Source organism: Colobus angolensis, unplaced genomic scaffold (genome assembly GCF_000951035.1).
Source record: "Colobus angolensis palliatus isolate OR3802 unplaced genomic scaffold, Cang.pa_1.0 Scaffold78, whole genome shotgun sequence".
Lineage (NCBI taxonomy): Eukaryota > Metazoa > Chordata > Mammalia > Primates > Cercopithecidae > Colobus > Colobus angolensis.
The window spans coordinates 8,982,222-9,000,322 of record NW_012121598.1 but is presented as its reverse complement, the minus strand read 5'-3'; the positions used below and the strand labels follow the sequence as shown (position 1 = coordinate 9,000,322).

General features: G+C 37.7%; 1 protein-coding gene across 1 annotated transcript in view; it reads left to right on the top strand.

Annotated features, from left to right (window-relative positions):
• WDR72 (WD repeat domain 72) overlaps positions 1-18,101 on the top strand; it is a 207,349-nt gene that overhangs the window by 44,444 nt on the left and 144,804 nt on the right. Inside the window, exon 13 of the mRNA XM_011928644.1 lies at positions 16,417-16,613. Coding sequence (XP_011784034.1) covers positions 16,417-16,613 — 197 coding nt within the window. The remainder of the gene's footprint in view (positions 1-16,416; positions 16,614-18,101) is intronic.

Below are 18,101 nucleotides of genomic sequence, written 5' to 3'. Positions count from 1 at the left end.
CATGTGCATGCACAGACATGTGAGTGCATGCTCCTACTCCGCAGGCCCACCACAGTCATCGTCTTTCATTCCATCTGGTGAATATGGATCTCTACTGTGGTGAAATTATGTAATTGTTAACTTGATCTTATAGTTTTACAAACTTTTCAAAGTAAAGAAGTAAAGACATTCCAAGGATGAAGTAGTAAAATGGTCTGCATGGAGTGGTTTCTGATATGCTTTGTAAAATTCAGGTATCACATTGAAAGGCTGTCAACAAAACAGGCACATGCAATTTTTTCCCCAAATTTAGAGTTTTTGTCAGTCTTTGTTAGTTACAAACATTGGAAGAATTACCTACATTTTATTACAAGATTATACTTTATATAAACATATTTCTATATTGGTTTTAGGTATCCATGACTTATTTCAAAAGTTCTAGATCACTTGATTTACTTTTTTTCAAGTGACACGCACACAGGTATTTGTTTGTGTGCATGTGTGTGCATTTTAATTGAGATATTATTCAACTCCACCTTTTTTTGGTTCTCCTAGCATCCTAATATACATTAGGCATATTATTGTGGTATTTGCAGGATGTCTTCAGAACATTTTGTATGCTCAGAAACAAATAGGAAAATCAATACAATCTCATTCTAATGATAAAAATAAATATTATCTGCTCTTAAAATTACTTTCACCAATTAAGTCCCACTCTTTGCTGCGTTTATTGTTTCCTTTGGCAGTTGCTATCTTCCTGGTTTTCCTTTAGTAAAGAAAATACTGGCTGTAATCAGGTTTAGTGATTCCTGTGGTCTAATTACACTTTTGGATTGAGTTCTGGCTGAGTAGTTTGTTATGTATCTGCTATCTGCATTTAATGTTTATGGGGGCTTCACCTACAACAGTAGAAAAAGAAACACGTCAGGATGACTGCTCTTTGGCTTCTCCCTTAACTAGGCCCTTTTTGCAAGCATTTTATATGACACTTGGAACGTTAGTGGGTTTCACAGCTGCAACGTTCAGTGGAAATAAACCCAAAGGAGCCATCTGCCCTCCCCACGCTGCCTTTTTTCAATTCCCTAGCAACTTCCCAGTAGCCAGCTGCCACAGAAACAATTGGAAACGCAAGACTCAGTGGACTGTAATGATTGTTATTCTCTGGGAAAGTAGGTTCTCTGATTTGGCTGAGAGATAAAGGATACCGGATGCACTTGATTCATCTGACTGTATCAATAATATCCAACTCCTACCATTTACTTACCTGTTAGGATTTTATGGGAAGGGTCTTTTGTGTTTCTAGGGATGAACCAGATGAAAACAAATTCAAAGGTCAAGTCCTTGGCTTGGGAGTGGCAAGCAGAGAATTCAACTGAGGGAATGTCAGACTTTATCTTCTGTGCTGCACATAACGTTGCCTGCTAATCTCAGCCTTATCAATGCATCCCAGGCATAGATTGGCCCACCACTTTCCCCAGTCCTTTTCACATTTGAGGGAAGCAGGTTCCATTCCACTTAGGCCCATGTGCTGAGAAGACAAAGGACTTGTGTCAGCCCTTGGAGCATCTGAGTACCCAGCACTCCACTGAAGGGCATACAATGTCATCTTACAGTTCATCAGCTGAGCAGATCGCAAGTTGTTTTCGTAAATTTAGTTAATGAATTGTACTTTCTGCTAATAAAAAAATTTAGAAAATGTATGGGGTTGAGGTTCTAGGAAGATAACTAAAATAAGAAGATTTGATAAAAACAATTGACTTTAACCCACGATTTGCCCTGCAGGTTAACTTTCTTTGGTCACCACATTTTTCTTACTTCTAGAAGTATCAACCATAAGTCAAGTTTGAAAATTACAGTTACATGTTCCTTATTAGAGGTCTTTCATTTAAAAAAAAGAACTTCTCTCCTTTTCTTACAACCATGATAGTTTTCTTAAGCTTTGTCTGTTAGCAAACTTATCTCCCATCAATAATTGTGTAAAGAAACTTGTGCTTCTTTTAAACACTGAATTTAACAGAATTGTTAGTATATTATGATCTAATCATAGAGGGCATAAACAAAACAATCAGCCAAGCTTAGGGTTGGAATTGCATGACTAAGCATACTTGTATAGATATAAATAGGAGCTAAATGCATGAGTTAATATCCTATATGGTAGGAAACTGAGCATTCTATTAACCCATCTTATCTCAGAGAATATTTCTGGTTAGTTCTGGCTACCTCGCTACCATGGATATAGGCCTATATTCTCTTAGTTAAAATTTATAAATCTAAAAATCTCTGAAAATAAAAGTTTTTAATGGTTCGTGGTAAAGCAACATAACCAAAATTTAAATTGTATAAGGTTATTTATTTCACTAAATATAAGTATTCTTCCTTTTCTTGCTTTTTTTTTTTTTTTTGCTGTAGATATATAGCATGTTTGATTATTGTCTGCTCTGTTAGACTTTGCTTCAGTTATTATATAATATGCATATGTGCATTATTTTATCTCTCCAAAATCTGAAAAATTGTCAGTTCTAAATTCATATGGTCTGAAATGTTTTAGATAAGGACTTGTGGCTTCTATTATTTTTCTCTGAGATTCTTCCTAAAGTAACTGGTGGTTTCCTACAAAATGCCATCTCTACTCTTTATCTTTGCCTCCCATTGATTTAATACAGTTTAATCTGGCCTTTGCCATACTTTTTCCATTGGAACTCTTCTTCCTATACCTCACTGCCAAGTTGAGTTGCCATGCTCTGGGTCACAGGTACTTGTCTGCAGTCACTCTGCCATCAGTGTCCTTCTTTCCTCCGTCTCTCCATCATCAGCCTCATGTGACACTGCCTTCTCCTGATGGCCAATGGTCCCTCTTTCTCAGACTGCCCTACTTCTACATGCTTTCTGTATATTATTCTTTGGTTTTATTCTCAGAATTTTCTTTTTCTTTGTATTTTCTTTGGGCTATCTTATTAACACAGATGCTTTTTTATTATGATGATTGTGGTAAAATATAAACAAAGATGTGGGATTTTTACATAACATAGAATTTACCATTTTAAGCTTTTTGAAGGGTACAGTTTAGTGGCATTAAGTGTACTCACATTGTTGCACAACCATCACCACCATCCATCTCCACAACTTCTTCAACTTATTTAATGAAACTCCATATCCACTGAACGGTAATGCCCCATTTGTCCTTTTCCCCAATCCCCTGGCAACTGCTATTCTACTTTCTGTTTCTATGAATTGACCTACTCTGGATTGGGTGTATCATATAAGTAGAATCATGCAATATTTGTTCTTCTGTGACTGGCTTATTTCATTTAGCATGATGTCTTCCAGGTTCATCCATTTTGTAGCATGTGTTAGAATTTCCTTTTTTAAGGCTGACTGATACTCCATATTAGCTGTATACAACATTTTATTCATCCATTCATTATTTGATGGGTTGCTTCCATCTTTTGGCTGTTGTGAATAGTGCTGCTATGGACATGGGTATACAAATATCTATTCATGTCCTTGTTTTAAATTACTTTTGGTATATACCCAGAGGTCAACACAGGTGCTTTTGACCATGATCTATACATTATGAGAGGTGGGGGATAGAACCTTGTGGCATAGGATAAGCAGCCACACATACTGGGGTCTTTACCAGACAGGGGACCGCAAAAGGGAGGAAGAGCAAGTTGTTCTCTAATTCAGAGTTGGGTAGGACAAAGTCTGATGCCAGAAAGCCTCTGTTCTGTAAGACTCCCTCTGTAGTAGAGATAAAGTATATGCACCTGTATACAAAACACCTAGAGGAAGTGGCAGCAGAGATTATAAACTACAGAAATAAGGATGATAGTGAGAAGGGATAGGGTGGAATGCTCTGGGCAAAGAAGAAGAGAAAGGAAATGGTTCTATAGAATTAAGAACCCACCGAAGACCACTAGCTATATAGGGAACCTGTGTAGCCATTCCATGGAAGTCCTAATCGTACCTGTTTCTTGGCCCCAATACTATCAATAATGTCTAGTGATGAAGTCAGATTATTTGAAAGATAAACTATTGCTACATTTATTTTGTAAGCCTACAGTAAAACATAAAATTATACATTTTCAGAGGTGGCAAAATTAAAAAATAAAATGTTTTAAGGGCAGATGGGTTGGGATCTTTCTAATCTTTTACATGAACTATTGAAAAATTTCCTGATTGTCTTGCCAATGAAGGTCTTTCTTCAATTCTCTTCTCTGTATTGCCAACCAAACATTCCCTACTTTAAATCTATCCCTAAACCTGCCAGTCTCCATGGTCTCTGGTGGAAATGTAACTCCACAACATAGCATTATGGCCCTTCCTGTCTTTTTAGTTAAAATACTTTCCCTAATCACCCTCCAACCACAGGACACACTAATACCCTGTCACTTATTCTTCCTGAACCTCCGTTTCTTTGCACTTTACTGGATTGTTGTAAAAATTAAATGGCACTAAAAAATGCTCAATTAGTGGTAGATAATGGCAATTTTGATGATGATCATGATGACGATAATTAAAGAAGAGGATGAGAAAACAGTATTTTATCTCTTACATGTGCTTCTGTATTAGTCTATTCTCACACTGCTAATAAAGACATACCTGAGATTGGGTAAGTTACAAAGAAAAGAGGTTTACTTGACTCACACAGTTCCACGTGGCTGGGGAGGTCTCACAATCACGGCGGAAGGCAAATGAGGAGCAAAGTCTTGTCCTCCATGGCAGCAAAAGAGAGTGTGTGCAGGGGAACTCCACTTTGTAAAACCACCAGACTATTCACTGTCATGAGAACAGCACAGGAAAAACCTGACCCCATGATTCCGTTTCCTCCCGCTGGGTCCCTCCCAGTACACGTGGAATTATGAGAGCTAAAATTTGAGATTTGGGTGGGGGCATAGCCAAACCATATCAGCTTGCTTTGGAAATAGAGTGCTTTGAAAGGAACTATTCACTGTCATGAGAACAGCACAGGAAAAACCTGACCCCATGATTCCGTTTCCTCCCGCTGGGTCCCTCCCAGTACACGTGGAATTATGAGAGCTAAAATTTGAGATTTAGGTGGGGGCATAGCCAAACCATATCAGCTTGCTTTGGAAATAGAGTGCTTTGAAAGGAACTTTTTGATGTAGTATATGATTGTGGAATCATCAGCTATTTAGAGAATATCTGAATGGCTTATAGTACTTAGGGTGTAAGAAAGGAGAAGGAGTTATAAAAAAGGTATGAAATGTCTAACTAGCCATCACACTTATTTATTTTTATGCATTTAGTTTTATATTATGTTTAAGAAGCAAGAATTTCACATATAAAGTAGTAAAGAATGACTAAAATATTTGAAGTCTAAATCTGTTGTTCTGAATAAAAGTACTGCCAGAAGCCCTGGTTATGTTAATTTCCTATTGTGCGTAACAAATTAACACAAACTTAGCAGCTTAAAACAACACCTATTTATTGTCTCACAGTTCTGTAAATTGAAAGTCCAGGGAAACTCAACCAGCTTCTCTACTTAGGATCTCATGAGGCAAAATAAATATGTCAGCCAACAGGGCTCTCATCTAGAGGCTCTGGGAAACAATTCACTTTCAGACTAATTCAGGTCCTTGCCAGAATTTAGTTCTTTTCACTTGTAGGTCTGAGGTCCTTGCGGGCTGTGGCCAGGTGTTGTGTTCAGCTCCTAAAGGCCACTTCCTGATCTTTATTCATAGCCTCCTCCCACTTCCAAGCTAGCAATGGCACATCAAATACTTCCAGTGCTTTAAATCTCAACTTCCTCTTGTTTGAGTGGCTGGAGAGAACTTTCTGCATTCAAAGCGCTCATCTAATTAGGCATGGTCTATTTGAATAATCTCCTTATTATAAGGACAACTGAGTAGAAACCTTAATCACATGTGCAAAGTTCCTTTTGCTCTTTAATAATCACTGGAGGGCTATCCCATCATATTCGAAGGGGAGGGAATCACATAAGGATGACTGTCACTGGGGATTATTAGTAGAAGTCTTCCTATTACATTGGTGGTCAGGTAGGACAGTCCTATCTTTCTGGAAGTCCTCACTGGTGAGTGAGTCTATAGAAAGGAAGTGTGAAGAGATGAGAGAGCCTTTTGAGATCACTGGTTGGGGTAATATGATATTGAATTTTACAAGTGGCACTGGGGAGCCAGGACTACAGTGAGGGTACCCTGAGCCTTGGTGCTTTCAAAACAAATCCTGACATGCCTGCTGGAGTGTTAGTCACCCATTATTTGCCTAAGGCAAACCACTGCCATGTCCCAAGGGAAAACTGATTGCAGTTAAAATGTTTTTGTACGCCCATCTGTACTATATCCTTCCTCTCCAAAAAAATAACCAAAACAACTCTCAAAGGACTTCACCCCTCACCCAGCACTTTATTCAAGAGACCATACCCCAGTTTATCCTTTCCCAATACTCTTCCTCTTTCCAGGAAAAATTCCAGATCAACTCAGCAAGATATTGATCTGATTAAATTAATTGACACCACAAGCGTATAAATGACAGACTCAAATCTCTTCAAGGATATTATATCCAATAAGTAACTTGACCTACAATTAAGAGCATGAGGGACAAAATCTACTTTTGAAATATTTTAAAATGTAAAAATAACATGCCTAGTATAATAAATTTAAACAATGCAATGGGATGAATGAAATTTTGAAATACTCAGAAGCAGTATAATTTTATAGTTTTGTATATAATAGATAATTATAGAATTAATTAAATATATTATTCACGTTATACTTAAGAAACACTTGACTGTGAATATCTACCTCTTAATTTGGTTGTAAATTGTATTTAGTCTTAGAGTGAGGTTAAAAATTAAAATTGAGTCTTTTTTTTTTTTTTTTCGAGACGCAGTGTCGCTCTGTCACCAGGCTGGAGTGCAGTGGTGCAATTTCAGCTCACTGCAACCTCCGCCTCCCAGGTTCCAGCAATTCCCCTGCCTCAGCCTCCTGAGTCGCTGGGACTGGGTAATTTACAAATTACCCAGGCTTGTGCCACCACGCCTGGCTAATTTTTTGTATGTTAGTAGAGATGGGGTTTTACCATGTTGGCCAGGATGGTCTCGATCTCATGACCTCATTATGTGCCTGCCTCGTCCTCCCAAAGTCATAGTAGATGTTATGCTGCTAGCACGTGTTCAAGAAGAGGGAATTTTTAATAAGTAGATACCTTGTCAAGAAAACCCTAGTTTAAAATGTGTCGAAAATTAATGCATTCTTTGCTATCTTTATACATCTCAGCAACTCTAAACCTCCATGTGTTTCAATCCTTTTTGTTTCTTTCAGTTGTCCCCCACCGCACCTCTTTATTCCGTTTTTCTGGAGGTCAGTGGTCAGAATTAGAATGAGGGCTGAATGTGGCCCGGCTGATGAATCCCAGTGTTGCTGTGAATGTGCTGGGGGCTGTGGCAGAGTTGGGGTTAAGGTTGTGGTGGTTAGAGACTTTTTAAAAATGTATCCTATATACCCTTAAGGTATAGAAGGTTGATGTGAAGCCAATCTAAGTTTGTTATCATATTAGGACCTCTATGTAGTACAAAATGAGCCAAGTCTTTGACATTCTGTTTTATAGCTGAATTTATTGTATCAACTCCATTTAGGAATGAAGGTAGGTGCCTTTATCCCTAATTTAATGTTTTAAGACTTATTCCCTTTCCCCACCCTTCCATTATTTTCTAGTTAGCTAAATTTCATACCTCCAGGGCCCCTGTGTGTGGTGAGAACCCCTGTCAGTTATACATTTCCTGGACTAAGATGCAGTAACTTTGAAATGGTTTTGTTAGCAAAGGGGCACTAGGTCGATCTCCATACATGTTTCTGAGCAAGGCAATGAACTTCATGAGTAACTGAAGACAAATGATAAATTGTACAACAGACTCGATGGTCAAATATTTTGATATGTGGAATTTGATTATAACTGTCAGTTAGTGGTTTTGTTGAAACCTGACTTTTGTGAATTTGATTATCAAATTTGGTAGTGAGGTCTTTTTTTAAAACTTACTCTGTTCCAGAGAGAGTCACTTTGAAATATTGTGCTCTTAATCACTTGCCCAGTATCATAATGGATTCAGTTAGAAAATGCCTACCTGATATGGAAAAGACCTAATTCTATAATGTATCCACTCATGTGTTCTTGCTATTAAGCTTTGTTCATTTAAATACAATTATTTGCTAGATAATTCGTATCCTATTATGTGATTAGTGATGAATATATATGCTTTTTTTTTTTTTTTTTTTTGAAATGGAGTTTCACTCTTGTTGCCCAAGCTGGAGTACAATGGCACAATCTCATGTCACTGAAACCTCTGCCTCCGAGGTTCAAGGGATTCTCCTGTCTCAGCCTCCTGACTAGCTGGAATTACAGGTGTGTGCCACCACGCCTGGCTAATTTTTTGTATTTTTAGTAAAGATGGGGTTTCACCGTGTTAGCCAGGCTGGTCTTGAACTCCTTACCTCAGGTGATCCACCCACCTTGTCCTCCCAAAGCGCTGGGATTATAGGCGTGAGCCACTGCGCCCAACCCTATATGCTTCTTTCACAATGAGATATATATGCTTTTTCCACAATCCAATAATAAACAGAATATTTAATTTAAAATGTGTTCCTTTTCTATGAAACAAATTTGTTTGAGATTCGTTGGTTTACAATATATGTGCTTTGGATGGTCTGGGAGAATTTTATGTTTCTATGGAAATGCTGTTTCTACAATGTTCTTCTTTGGAAAGACACCATGAGTTATAATAAGCCAATTAGTCTCAAATGTGTTTATGTATAATTTTAACATAAAGAAAATATTTCTGTACAACATGACAAAGTGTTAATCCATCTGGATGATGTTGTTTAGTCTTAATTTCCTCTTGATCATTTGCAGATGGATTCATCAAATGACTATGCTTTCTTTTTAAATTATTTCTCTCCCTTTGAGGATAATAGGTATTCTCTTTTTCTTTTCAGAGACTTAGTGTACCTAGTTAATTTGTAGGAGGAAGTATGTAATTTAAAGCTATTCACAAATTGATAGTAGGCTAGGATACTTGGATACTTTTGTTGATTTTGGAAAGTAAATGTCAATGGGAGTTGAAAAAAAGTTTCTCTCCTTTTCTTTTTTTTATTTTTGAGACAGTCTCATTCTGTCACCCAGGCTGGAGTGCAGTGGCATGATCATGTCTCACTGCACTGCAGCCTTGACATCCCAGGTTCAAGCAACTTTCCCACCTCAGCCCCCTGAGTAGTAGGGACTACAGGTGTACGCCACCACACCCAGGTATTTTTTGTAGAAATGAGGTTTCGCCATGTTGCCCAAGCTGGTCTTGAGCTCCTGAGCCCAAGGGATTAGTCCGCCTCAGTCTCCCAAAGTGCTGGGATTACAGGAGTGAGCCATCACTCCCAGCCAAAATAAAATATTTAAGTAGAAGACAGCAAATAATAAAAATATGCACAAATTTCAAGGAACATAAAATCAAGGAAACAACTTCTGACTGTTTGGAAGGGAATTGAAGTGTAGAATGTCATGGCTCCTTCTTCTCCTTCTTTAGGTGGATGTTTAGATCTTTTTCATCATTGGGGCAGATGTATAGAAGTGTGCTCTTTACTCTGTGCCTTGCTCTTCTACTGCAATTGAAGGCCGCGTCCTTCATTTTCCATGTCGTGCTTTAAGACAGCCTGATACTGCAAGATCAGATCTCGTAACCGGTACATCACAAAGTGGTTATTTGCTCTATTTAAGAACAAAACAAAAAAACTGTAGATGCCTATAAATTTGACAGTCCTAATCGGTTTACAAGAGGGCTGTATTTTGGCAACATTGAAACTACAGCAGTTTCAGAATCTTCCTTCTTTCTTATGTAGAAACTGCTAATGGAATTTATGCTCATCTCCTGAAACAGCTCACTCCAAATTCACCTGGAGATGGCATTTTTTTTTTTATTGGCATTTAATGCTCACCTGTCTGCTGCTAATGCTTAAACCTTTGTGTCTGCTCTGATCTCTACCCAGAACTCCACATACTGTCTATTTGAGCCTCCTTTAACTTGGCCTTTACCGTAATAGAAACATCTCTGCCCCATTCTTATTAGGGCCCCTGTTAGGTAGGAAGTAGTAGAAGTAAAGTCAATGTTATCAGAAAGTGGTGTTTATTGTAAGGATTCAGGGGTGTATTTCAGACACTTTAGGAGCACTATTCCTTAGGAAGGAACTAGAAACAAAACTAGAAAGTTGTAAGTGCTCTCTCTCTCTCTCTCTCGCTCTCTCCTTCCCTCTTTCCCCTTCTACCCATCTCTCCTCTCCCTCTTCCCATTTTTTTCTCTTTTCCCTTCCCCTTTCTTCCTTCTGCTTTTCTGCCTCTCTCTGTGCATTTTCTTATTTTTCCCGCGTCTTTAGACCAGCATCTTCTGCTAGTCCACGAAGCAAGAAATGGCTAGTTCACAGGTCAAGACAACACGTCACATTCAGAAACTGACTTGCTGTCTCCAGTTACAAGTTCTTGTGCCATCAGGAGTGACCTGGCAACATAGCTGAAAGCTGGGACAGGCCTCAGGCTTGTGAATGGCACTGTTTGCAGAGTTGGCCTTTCCTGCGCTCTAGGGTCTAAGTTTATAGTGCATATTTCTGGCATTAAATCTTGTCACACTGAGACCCTGGTATGCTCTGATGCTTTACAGCCACCTCTTTTCACTGCCTTGGGGAAAGGATAAAATTATTTAATTTCTTCAGGGAATATTTAAAAAGAACTGCTTTATACCAAGCTCATGGAACACATACTTGCCAAAAAGAGTTTAGTATCTGGTGGGGAAGCAAGGAAATAAAGGACACCAATTACAAAAGTGGTAAGTGCTGTAAAGTGAAGAAGCTGAGATAGAAAACAGTACAAGATATGGGAATCTATTTTAGAAAGGCTTCTCTGAGGAGGTGAGATTTTAAGCTAATACCTGAAGGATGTGCTAGAGCTAGCAGGAAAAAAATTGTTTTCAACAAAAGAAAAAGAAAAATCTAATTTGTGAGTAAGGGGAGGCTGACATGGGAGAAAGGAGGGGTGAGAATGTGACTTTTTGGTCAAGGAGTTTAGATTGAATCCCAAGTGCAGCACCAGTTTAAAAAAAAATCATTAGCAGGTTGTTGATGTCATATAATCTATTAAGAAGTATTATCTAGCCTTTAATTTATGCCAGACCCCATTCTGGTGTACTGAAGAGGATTAAAAAATAAGTCAAATATATAATCCTACTCTGAGTTTGATTATAACGTAGCCTGCAAGGAAAGGCTGATTGAAGAGGTTCAAGTTTCAGGTAGGAAGCCCTGGGGGCCCAAGCTGGCCATATATGCCCAGTGACCTCAGGCCTAGGTGTCAGGCAGGCTCTAGTGCTTGGGGGCCAAAGAGGTTTGTTAATCAGCTCACCAGCAGCTGAGTGAGGACCTCTGTCATGTGACAGAGAGGGCTGTCATAGAGCACAGCATTCACTGTGTGCTGAAACCTCTAAGCACTTCTTATATCTATTCAATTTAATCCTCAAGTAACTCCATGAGGTAGGGATTATCATTATGCCCATTGTACAGATGAAGATATTGAGGCACAGAGATGTAAAGTAACTTGCTGAAGGCTGCGCAGCCATCAAAGGTAAAATAAGGATTTAACTACAGGACAGTCTGATGCCAGAGTCTGCTCCTAAACACCATGCTGTGATGATGTGTCCTTGTTGTCCACCTGGACAGATAGGAAGAGCATGGGCAGGGTTGTGCATGGGGTCATAGAGAAAGCTCTGGTTATAAACGTAGTTGATTAAGTACGCTGTGGGGTATGTTGAATTGACAGGGAAAGCAGTGTGTACAAGTGAAAATCCTGTCAATACGGGTCTAGGGATCTGCAGAGATTATCTTAGCTGTTTCTTATATTTCTGTGCATTGACTTTTTGAAAACTATGCAACTTTGGAAACTGATCTTTCCTTCATTTCTTATCAAGATGTTAATTGCTTTAAGCTATCTTTTCTTATGATTAGCTCTGCTCTCTAATGCACTATTACATAGTTTAAGATTAAAACAAATTATATAAAAATCATATTAAATAAATAATAGAAAAATACAAAATATTTATTGGAAAGCGTTTTATACAATAAAGATTTTACTTACGATAGATTTTATGGAATATTTTTGCACACCTACTTTGAAGGAGGAGATGTAGTGTAACTTTCAGTAGTACTTAACTCACCTATGTCTCTACACCTTTGCTTGTCATGTTCAGATTGATTCAACTGAATAATAAATATGAATTAACTCCTATTCTTGATGTACTATAATGAAATGAAATTCTAATTATCAGTGAGTTTACTTTAGAAAGCAAAAGTTCTCCTGAAACTGGAAGTTGAATTAAGCAATTTTGTGAATCTTCAGTTTCTTACATTTCTTTAATATCTGGAAATAGTAGCTATTCTGTATCTTGCTCAAGGCAGTATATTAGAGTTGGAAAGGCATCGCTTGTTGGAAATCTTCCTTGTGGTCATGCCTCCCTTTTTGGTTATTTTTTTTTTTTTTTGCTATAGATGTTCTCTAATAGTTTAAATATATCTCTGAAGTGGTATAAAGTTCATAACTTTGGAGACATATTTAAGGAAACATTCTGCATCATAAGTGATGTATCGTAGTGTATTAATCAGGGTCTAATCAGGAAAGAAAAGTGATGCAGTAACTTAAACAGAAAATTTAGTATAAAGAATTATTAACTAGCATAAAGAATTTGAATATGAGAGATTGACTAGTAAGAAGAGAACTCTAAAGAATATAGGAATAGCAGATGTGAAGGATGACTCCTAGCCTTAGAACCTGAGATAGCTTGATCAAGAAATCAAGAAAGACCCCCCTTTCCACCCCCCAGGGCTAAGTTCCTGACCTTGCTAGAGAAGGTATGGTTATATGTATTGAATGACAAAGACGCTGCTATGGTGTAGTGCTGGTGGAACTTTCCAGAAATATTCCCTCGAGGGTGCCAGAGAAAGCTATCCGCAGGGAGATGTCTTGCTGGAGGCGCTGTTACAAAACTGCCCAAAGAGTATGCCAAAGAAAGTGTTTGGATGCAAAGTGCTGCCGGGGCAGCTGTCATGTAGTACAGACACCTTTAGTGGAGAAGCCACTAACACTACTCCAAGAAAAGTACACCAGAACCAAGAAGAAAAAGCCCTTTCTTCTTCCCCTTCCCCTCCCCTCCCCCTGCCCCTTCTTCTTTCTTGCTCCTCCTCCTTTCCTCCTCCTCCTCCTTTTCCTCCTCCTTCTCCTCCTCCTGCTTCTTCCTCTTTTTTTTTTTTTTTTTTTTTTTTTTTGAGACACGGTCTGACCTTGTCACCGAAGCTATATGATCACAGCTCGCTGCAGCCTCAACTTTCTGGCTCAAGTGATCCTCTCACCTCAGCCGCCCAAGTAGCTGTGACTACAGGCACATGCCACCATGCCCAGCTAATTTTCGTATTTTTTGTAAAGACAGGGTTTCTCCATGTTGCCCAGGCTCGTCTTGAACTCCTGGACTCAAGTGATCCACCTGCCTCACCCTCCCAAAGTGCTAAGATTACAGTCAGGATGGGATGAGCCATCACACCTGGCCTTAACCCTTTCTTCTACTTGGTCTTTCCAGCACCCTCTGTCCCCAAAGGTTAACATTTCACCAGCTGATGAACGAGAAAATATTTATCAAGCCCATATTCATTTTCACAAAGCAAGCAGTGAAGGGTGAATTTGAATCTAAGAGGCAGTAAATTGATAACTAGCACATGTGGGAATGCCCACCCACTGTCAGAATTTTGACCAAGGTCTTTCAAAAGCTGCCGTCCTGAACTTATTGCAGAATTAAATTACTGCTTTGAACATGTAGTTTACTTGTCTGTCTGTCTATATCTTTTACAGAAATTGATTGACTCTAACCACTCCTTATGTCATGTGTATACCTTAATCACTTCTTTGAAACAAAACGTTCATTATTTTTCAACTATTTTATAACTAGACAGAAACTCTTGTACACAAAACCAAATGTCTAACCTTTTTAGAAGGGGAGATTTTTAGTTTTGGGTGGAAATAGCTTAGGTGTTACTTTAAATATTGCAGCTTATCAGTTTTCAGATGTTTCTTGCATCTGCACTACCATTAGGTTTTAAGGAAGCTCTCGGGGACCTGGACTGAGTCATTCTTATATACTATACATTGTCATCATCTGGCATGGTGGATGGTACATGGTAGCATAGTAAATGCTCAGACTGATTAATTATCTGCACAAATGAAAATGGATTACAACTACCTAAGTTTGTAGATAAACTATTCTCATCATTAAAAAAATACAAGAAATAGTTGTGTTTGGGTAAGACATCAGGTATACAATAAAACATGGATATATAGAATGCATACATTTTGCATAAGGCACTTAACAAATGTATTAAAGTGCAATAAGTTCTTTCCCAATAATTCCTAAAATATGTAAAAAATATCATAGTTTGAGGAGCCACAGAGAACTTGTGAGAAGAAAATATTCAGGATGATACCATTTTCAAAGAGAGACTTCTCAGAAAGACAGTACATTTTACCACGTAACACGGTTCCAAGTTCTGGAATGCAGTAGTTTTCAGGAAGCAGTAATAACTCTTATCTTTGGTTTCTGAAGCTTTTCTTATTGTCAGTCTTGAGAGGAAGGGTTTTCTTGATGTTGCTGTCAGCTTCATTTGTTGATCTAGAAATAATTTTTTTCTCCCTGAAGTGTATCCTTCAGAAAATAGATCAATATTTTTCCTAATTTATAAAAATTAAAGTCCCAGAATATCTAGCTGTTGCATACCACTGTGACAGCCTTTGTGTTTATTCTTTTTTGAGACAGAGTCTCGTTCTGTCACCCAGGCTGGAGTGCAGTGGCATGATCCTGGCTCACTGTAGCCTCAACCTTCTGGGCTCAAGAGATCCTCCTGCCTTAGCCCTGTCTAGCAGCTGGGACTGTGTGTGCTCACCACCCTGCCTGGCTAATTTTTTTATTTTTTGTAGAGATGGGGTTTTGCCGTCTTGCCCAGGCTGGTTTCAAACTCCTGGACTCAGGCAATCTGCCCACCTCGGGCTCCAAAAGTGCTGGGATTACAGGCATGAGCCACCACACCCGGCCAGATATATCAATCTTGATGGAAAAGGAAAGCTTAGAAGAATAACAAGTTTATAAGTTTGTATGATAAGGATGTTTATTTATGAATGTAGAAATGCTACAATAAAATTATATTGTTAAGGGACTCGAGAATGAAGTTCTGCCTGTTATTTGAGCAAAGTAACTGTTACTGGTTCAGAATCCATGGTGCCAACTAATGGTAGTTTGGTTGTAATAAAAGAAGGCTATAGAAGAGTGGGAGAGAAATGAGAAAGGATAGAATCATCATAATCTTCAAATATATCTACCAATCTTTTTATCTAAAGACATAGTGGCCTACAATTATTATTTCTATTTTCTTATTGTAATTAATTTGATATTTTCTTAACAATATAAATAGTACATCTACTTCTTTCTCACTGGTAGAAAAGAATATGAAATAAAGTCTGTATTTAGGTATTGTTTATTAAATTAGTATTCGTTGGTGTCTTTATTCAGTAGGAAATAACCTATATATTTAATACAGTATGAATAATGCAAATGAACTCATAAGAGGCAGAGAACATGATTAATTCATATTTATTGATATTTCACTGAGTGTATGGCATTGTATTTTATAAAAACATTGAACTATTTGTGAATTGGTTTCTGATGCTTTTGGTCTATTTTATACTTTTTTTTTTAACTTTAAATTGAACTTGATAGCACTCCTAAATTCTGAAACTGGAAGAATGACAGAGGCAAAGGATTTTTTTCCCCTTCTAATAACGTAAGAAATAAAAGCCAAAGGATATAATCACAACAATACCAACAATAAAACAACAAAGCCCTGCGGGGACACTTGGGTGAGGGAGGCAGTACACAAAGCATCCGTGTTCTTACTTGCTCCATTCATTTAAATTATATGTTACCAATAGAAACATTTCAAGCCTAGGAACCCAAGCAAAGCACTGTGGGTCCTCTGTTGCTTGTGAGTTGGAACACTAGGGGACAGCACTAAAATATTCCATAGTTATGTGTTATTGATCACTTGCATACTGTATAATAAGTTAGAGATTTTACTATTAAAGACTATTGAATCTCCTGTTGATTTCAGTGGATGAAGAAGCACAAAGAGGAGGATGAGCTTTTCAAATCCATAAGTTCAGCCTTTACGAGCAAGTGTTTTGAATAATTTAGAAAAAGCTCCCAGGCTATTTTTCAGTTGCAAGATACTAAGGCATGATAACTTAAAGGACTGTGATTCTTCTGTTAAAGAGTGTTTTGTTCTGTCTTATTCGGTTGGGGTAAATATTTTGCTGACATTTTTACTTCTTGTTTTCCAGGCACTTTGGAAAGACATGAGACAGGAGAAAGAGCACGAATTATTCTTAATTGTTGTGATGATTCACAGCTTGTGAAGTCTGTACTTCCCATTGCCTCAGAGACACTTAAGCACAAAAGTATAGAACAGAGATCCTCCAGCCCCTACCAGCTTGGGCCATTACCTTGCCCTAGTCTGCAAGTGGAGTCTTCATGTAAGGTAAGTTCAAATAAAGCTGATATTCACAAAGAACATTATCAACTGAATAAGAAGTTAGATGCATTCATAAATACATGGCACTTAAGTATCAGCACAAAAACAAGAACTAAGAGACTGCTGCATCTACCAAATAATCTTGGGTGAATCAGTGTAACTTTTTGAGTGACTGTTATACTTATTATGGCATGATTTTTGACAAAATAGATTCTGGCTTGTCAAAATTGAGTCCATTTTATATTAACCCTTGAATCCTAGGTCATTTTCCATAAGGAAGGGAAAACATTCATATTCTGTAGTTTGGATCTATTTTTATTTTTCATTTAAGAGTATCTGACCTCTTAAAAATGCTGATTGAAAATAAACAAAAAAAATCAGAAAAACTAGATCACAGTATGGATAATTATTTTGATATACCCAGTATCAGTAGGATCAGTAACTCTCTAGGATTCTAAGCCTCAGTGAATACGCAGTGATGGAGTTGGCATTTATTCTCATAGACCAAGTCAACCAGCTTAGCAGAAATTTGGCTAGCTTTATTGTTTTTTATTTGTAAATATAATATAGTAATTTAATCTGATTTCTGTAAGGGATTATTTTCCATCTTTTTATATTTTCACCTCCAAATTATCCCCTCAACATACTGTTGTAACTATGCCATTTATATGTACATATCAAATGTATTTTTTATGTAAACATATTTTCATGGTATTAATATGTAATTTTTATTATTAATGGCTGCATTATGCTCTATGTGGTGTTTCTATCATTGCTGGTATAGATCGTTTCTCTATGGCTTGATACATGGCTTGGTTTTTATGTTTCACTTTTTAAATAACACATCTATGAACCTAAAGCTTTTTTCATGCAGATTATTTAAAGGATATATTTTTCGAAGTGGGATTGCTAAATCAAGGTTTTGCTGATTCTTAATTACATATTGTTCATCTTTTCTGTTATTTTAATGGTATTATGAAGACTAGTAATATACTATTAATAAGAACTTAGAATAAGACCTTATTTTATCTCATGTGTATGTATATAGTTAGCCAAAAGAATATGCCATCATCAAGAAAGGCCAATGGGCCATTAAAGCCATGCCTGAAAGCAGCAGAGTTGGGGGCAGGGGTGTTAGCATGTAATCTTTAGCTTTTTAGGTTTAGAGGCCTGGTTTAGATTTTTACAAGTGAGTCTAGGATTTGTCAACCTTGTGAGAACTGAGTCACACTAACTAAATACTACAAAAATGAATATATAAACTAGAAAGACAATTCTTTAATTGGCATTCTGGTTGTTGCTTGGTACATTCTCACTGCAGCAAAGCTGAGGCCAGGGGAAGTTGTAACACAGGGTTTCTTCGTGGGCATGGAGTCAGAGCCCAGAGAATATTCATTCATTGAGCTCTGAGAGTTGAATGTAACCAATGCTCTCAGCCCAGCAGAGTACCATCTCCCTTGGTCAAGGCTGATAATGCATGGAAAAATTTCTGAA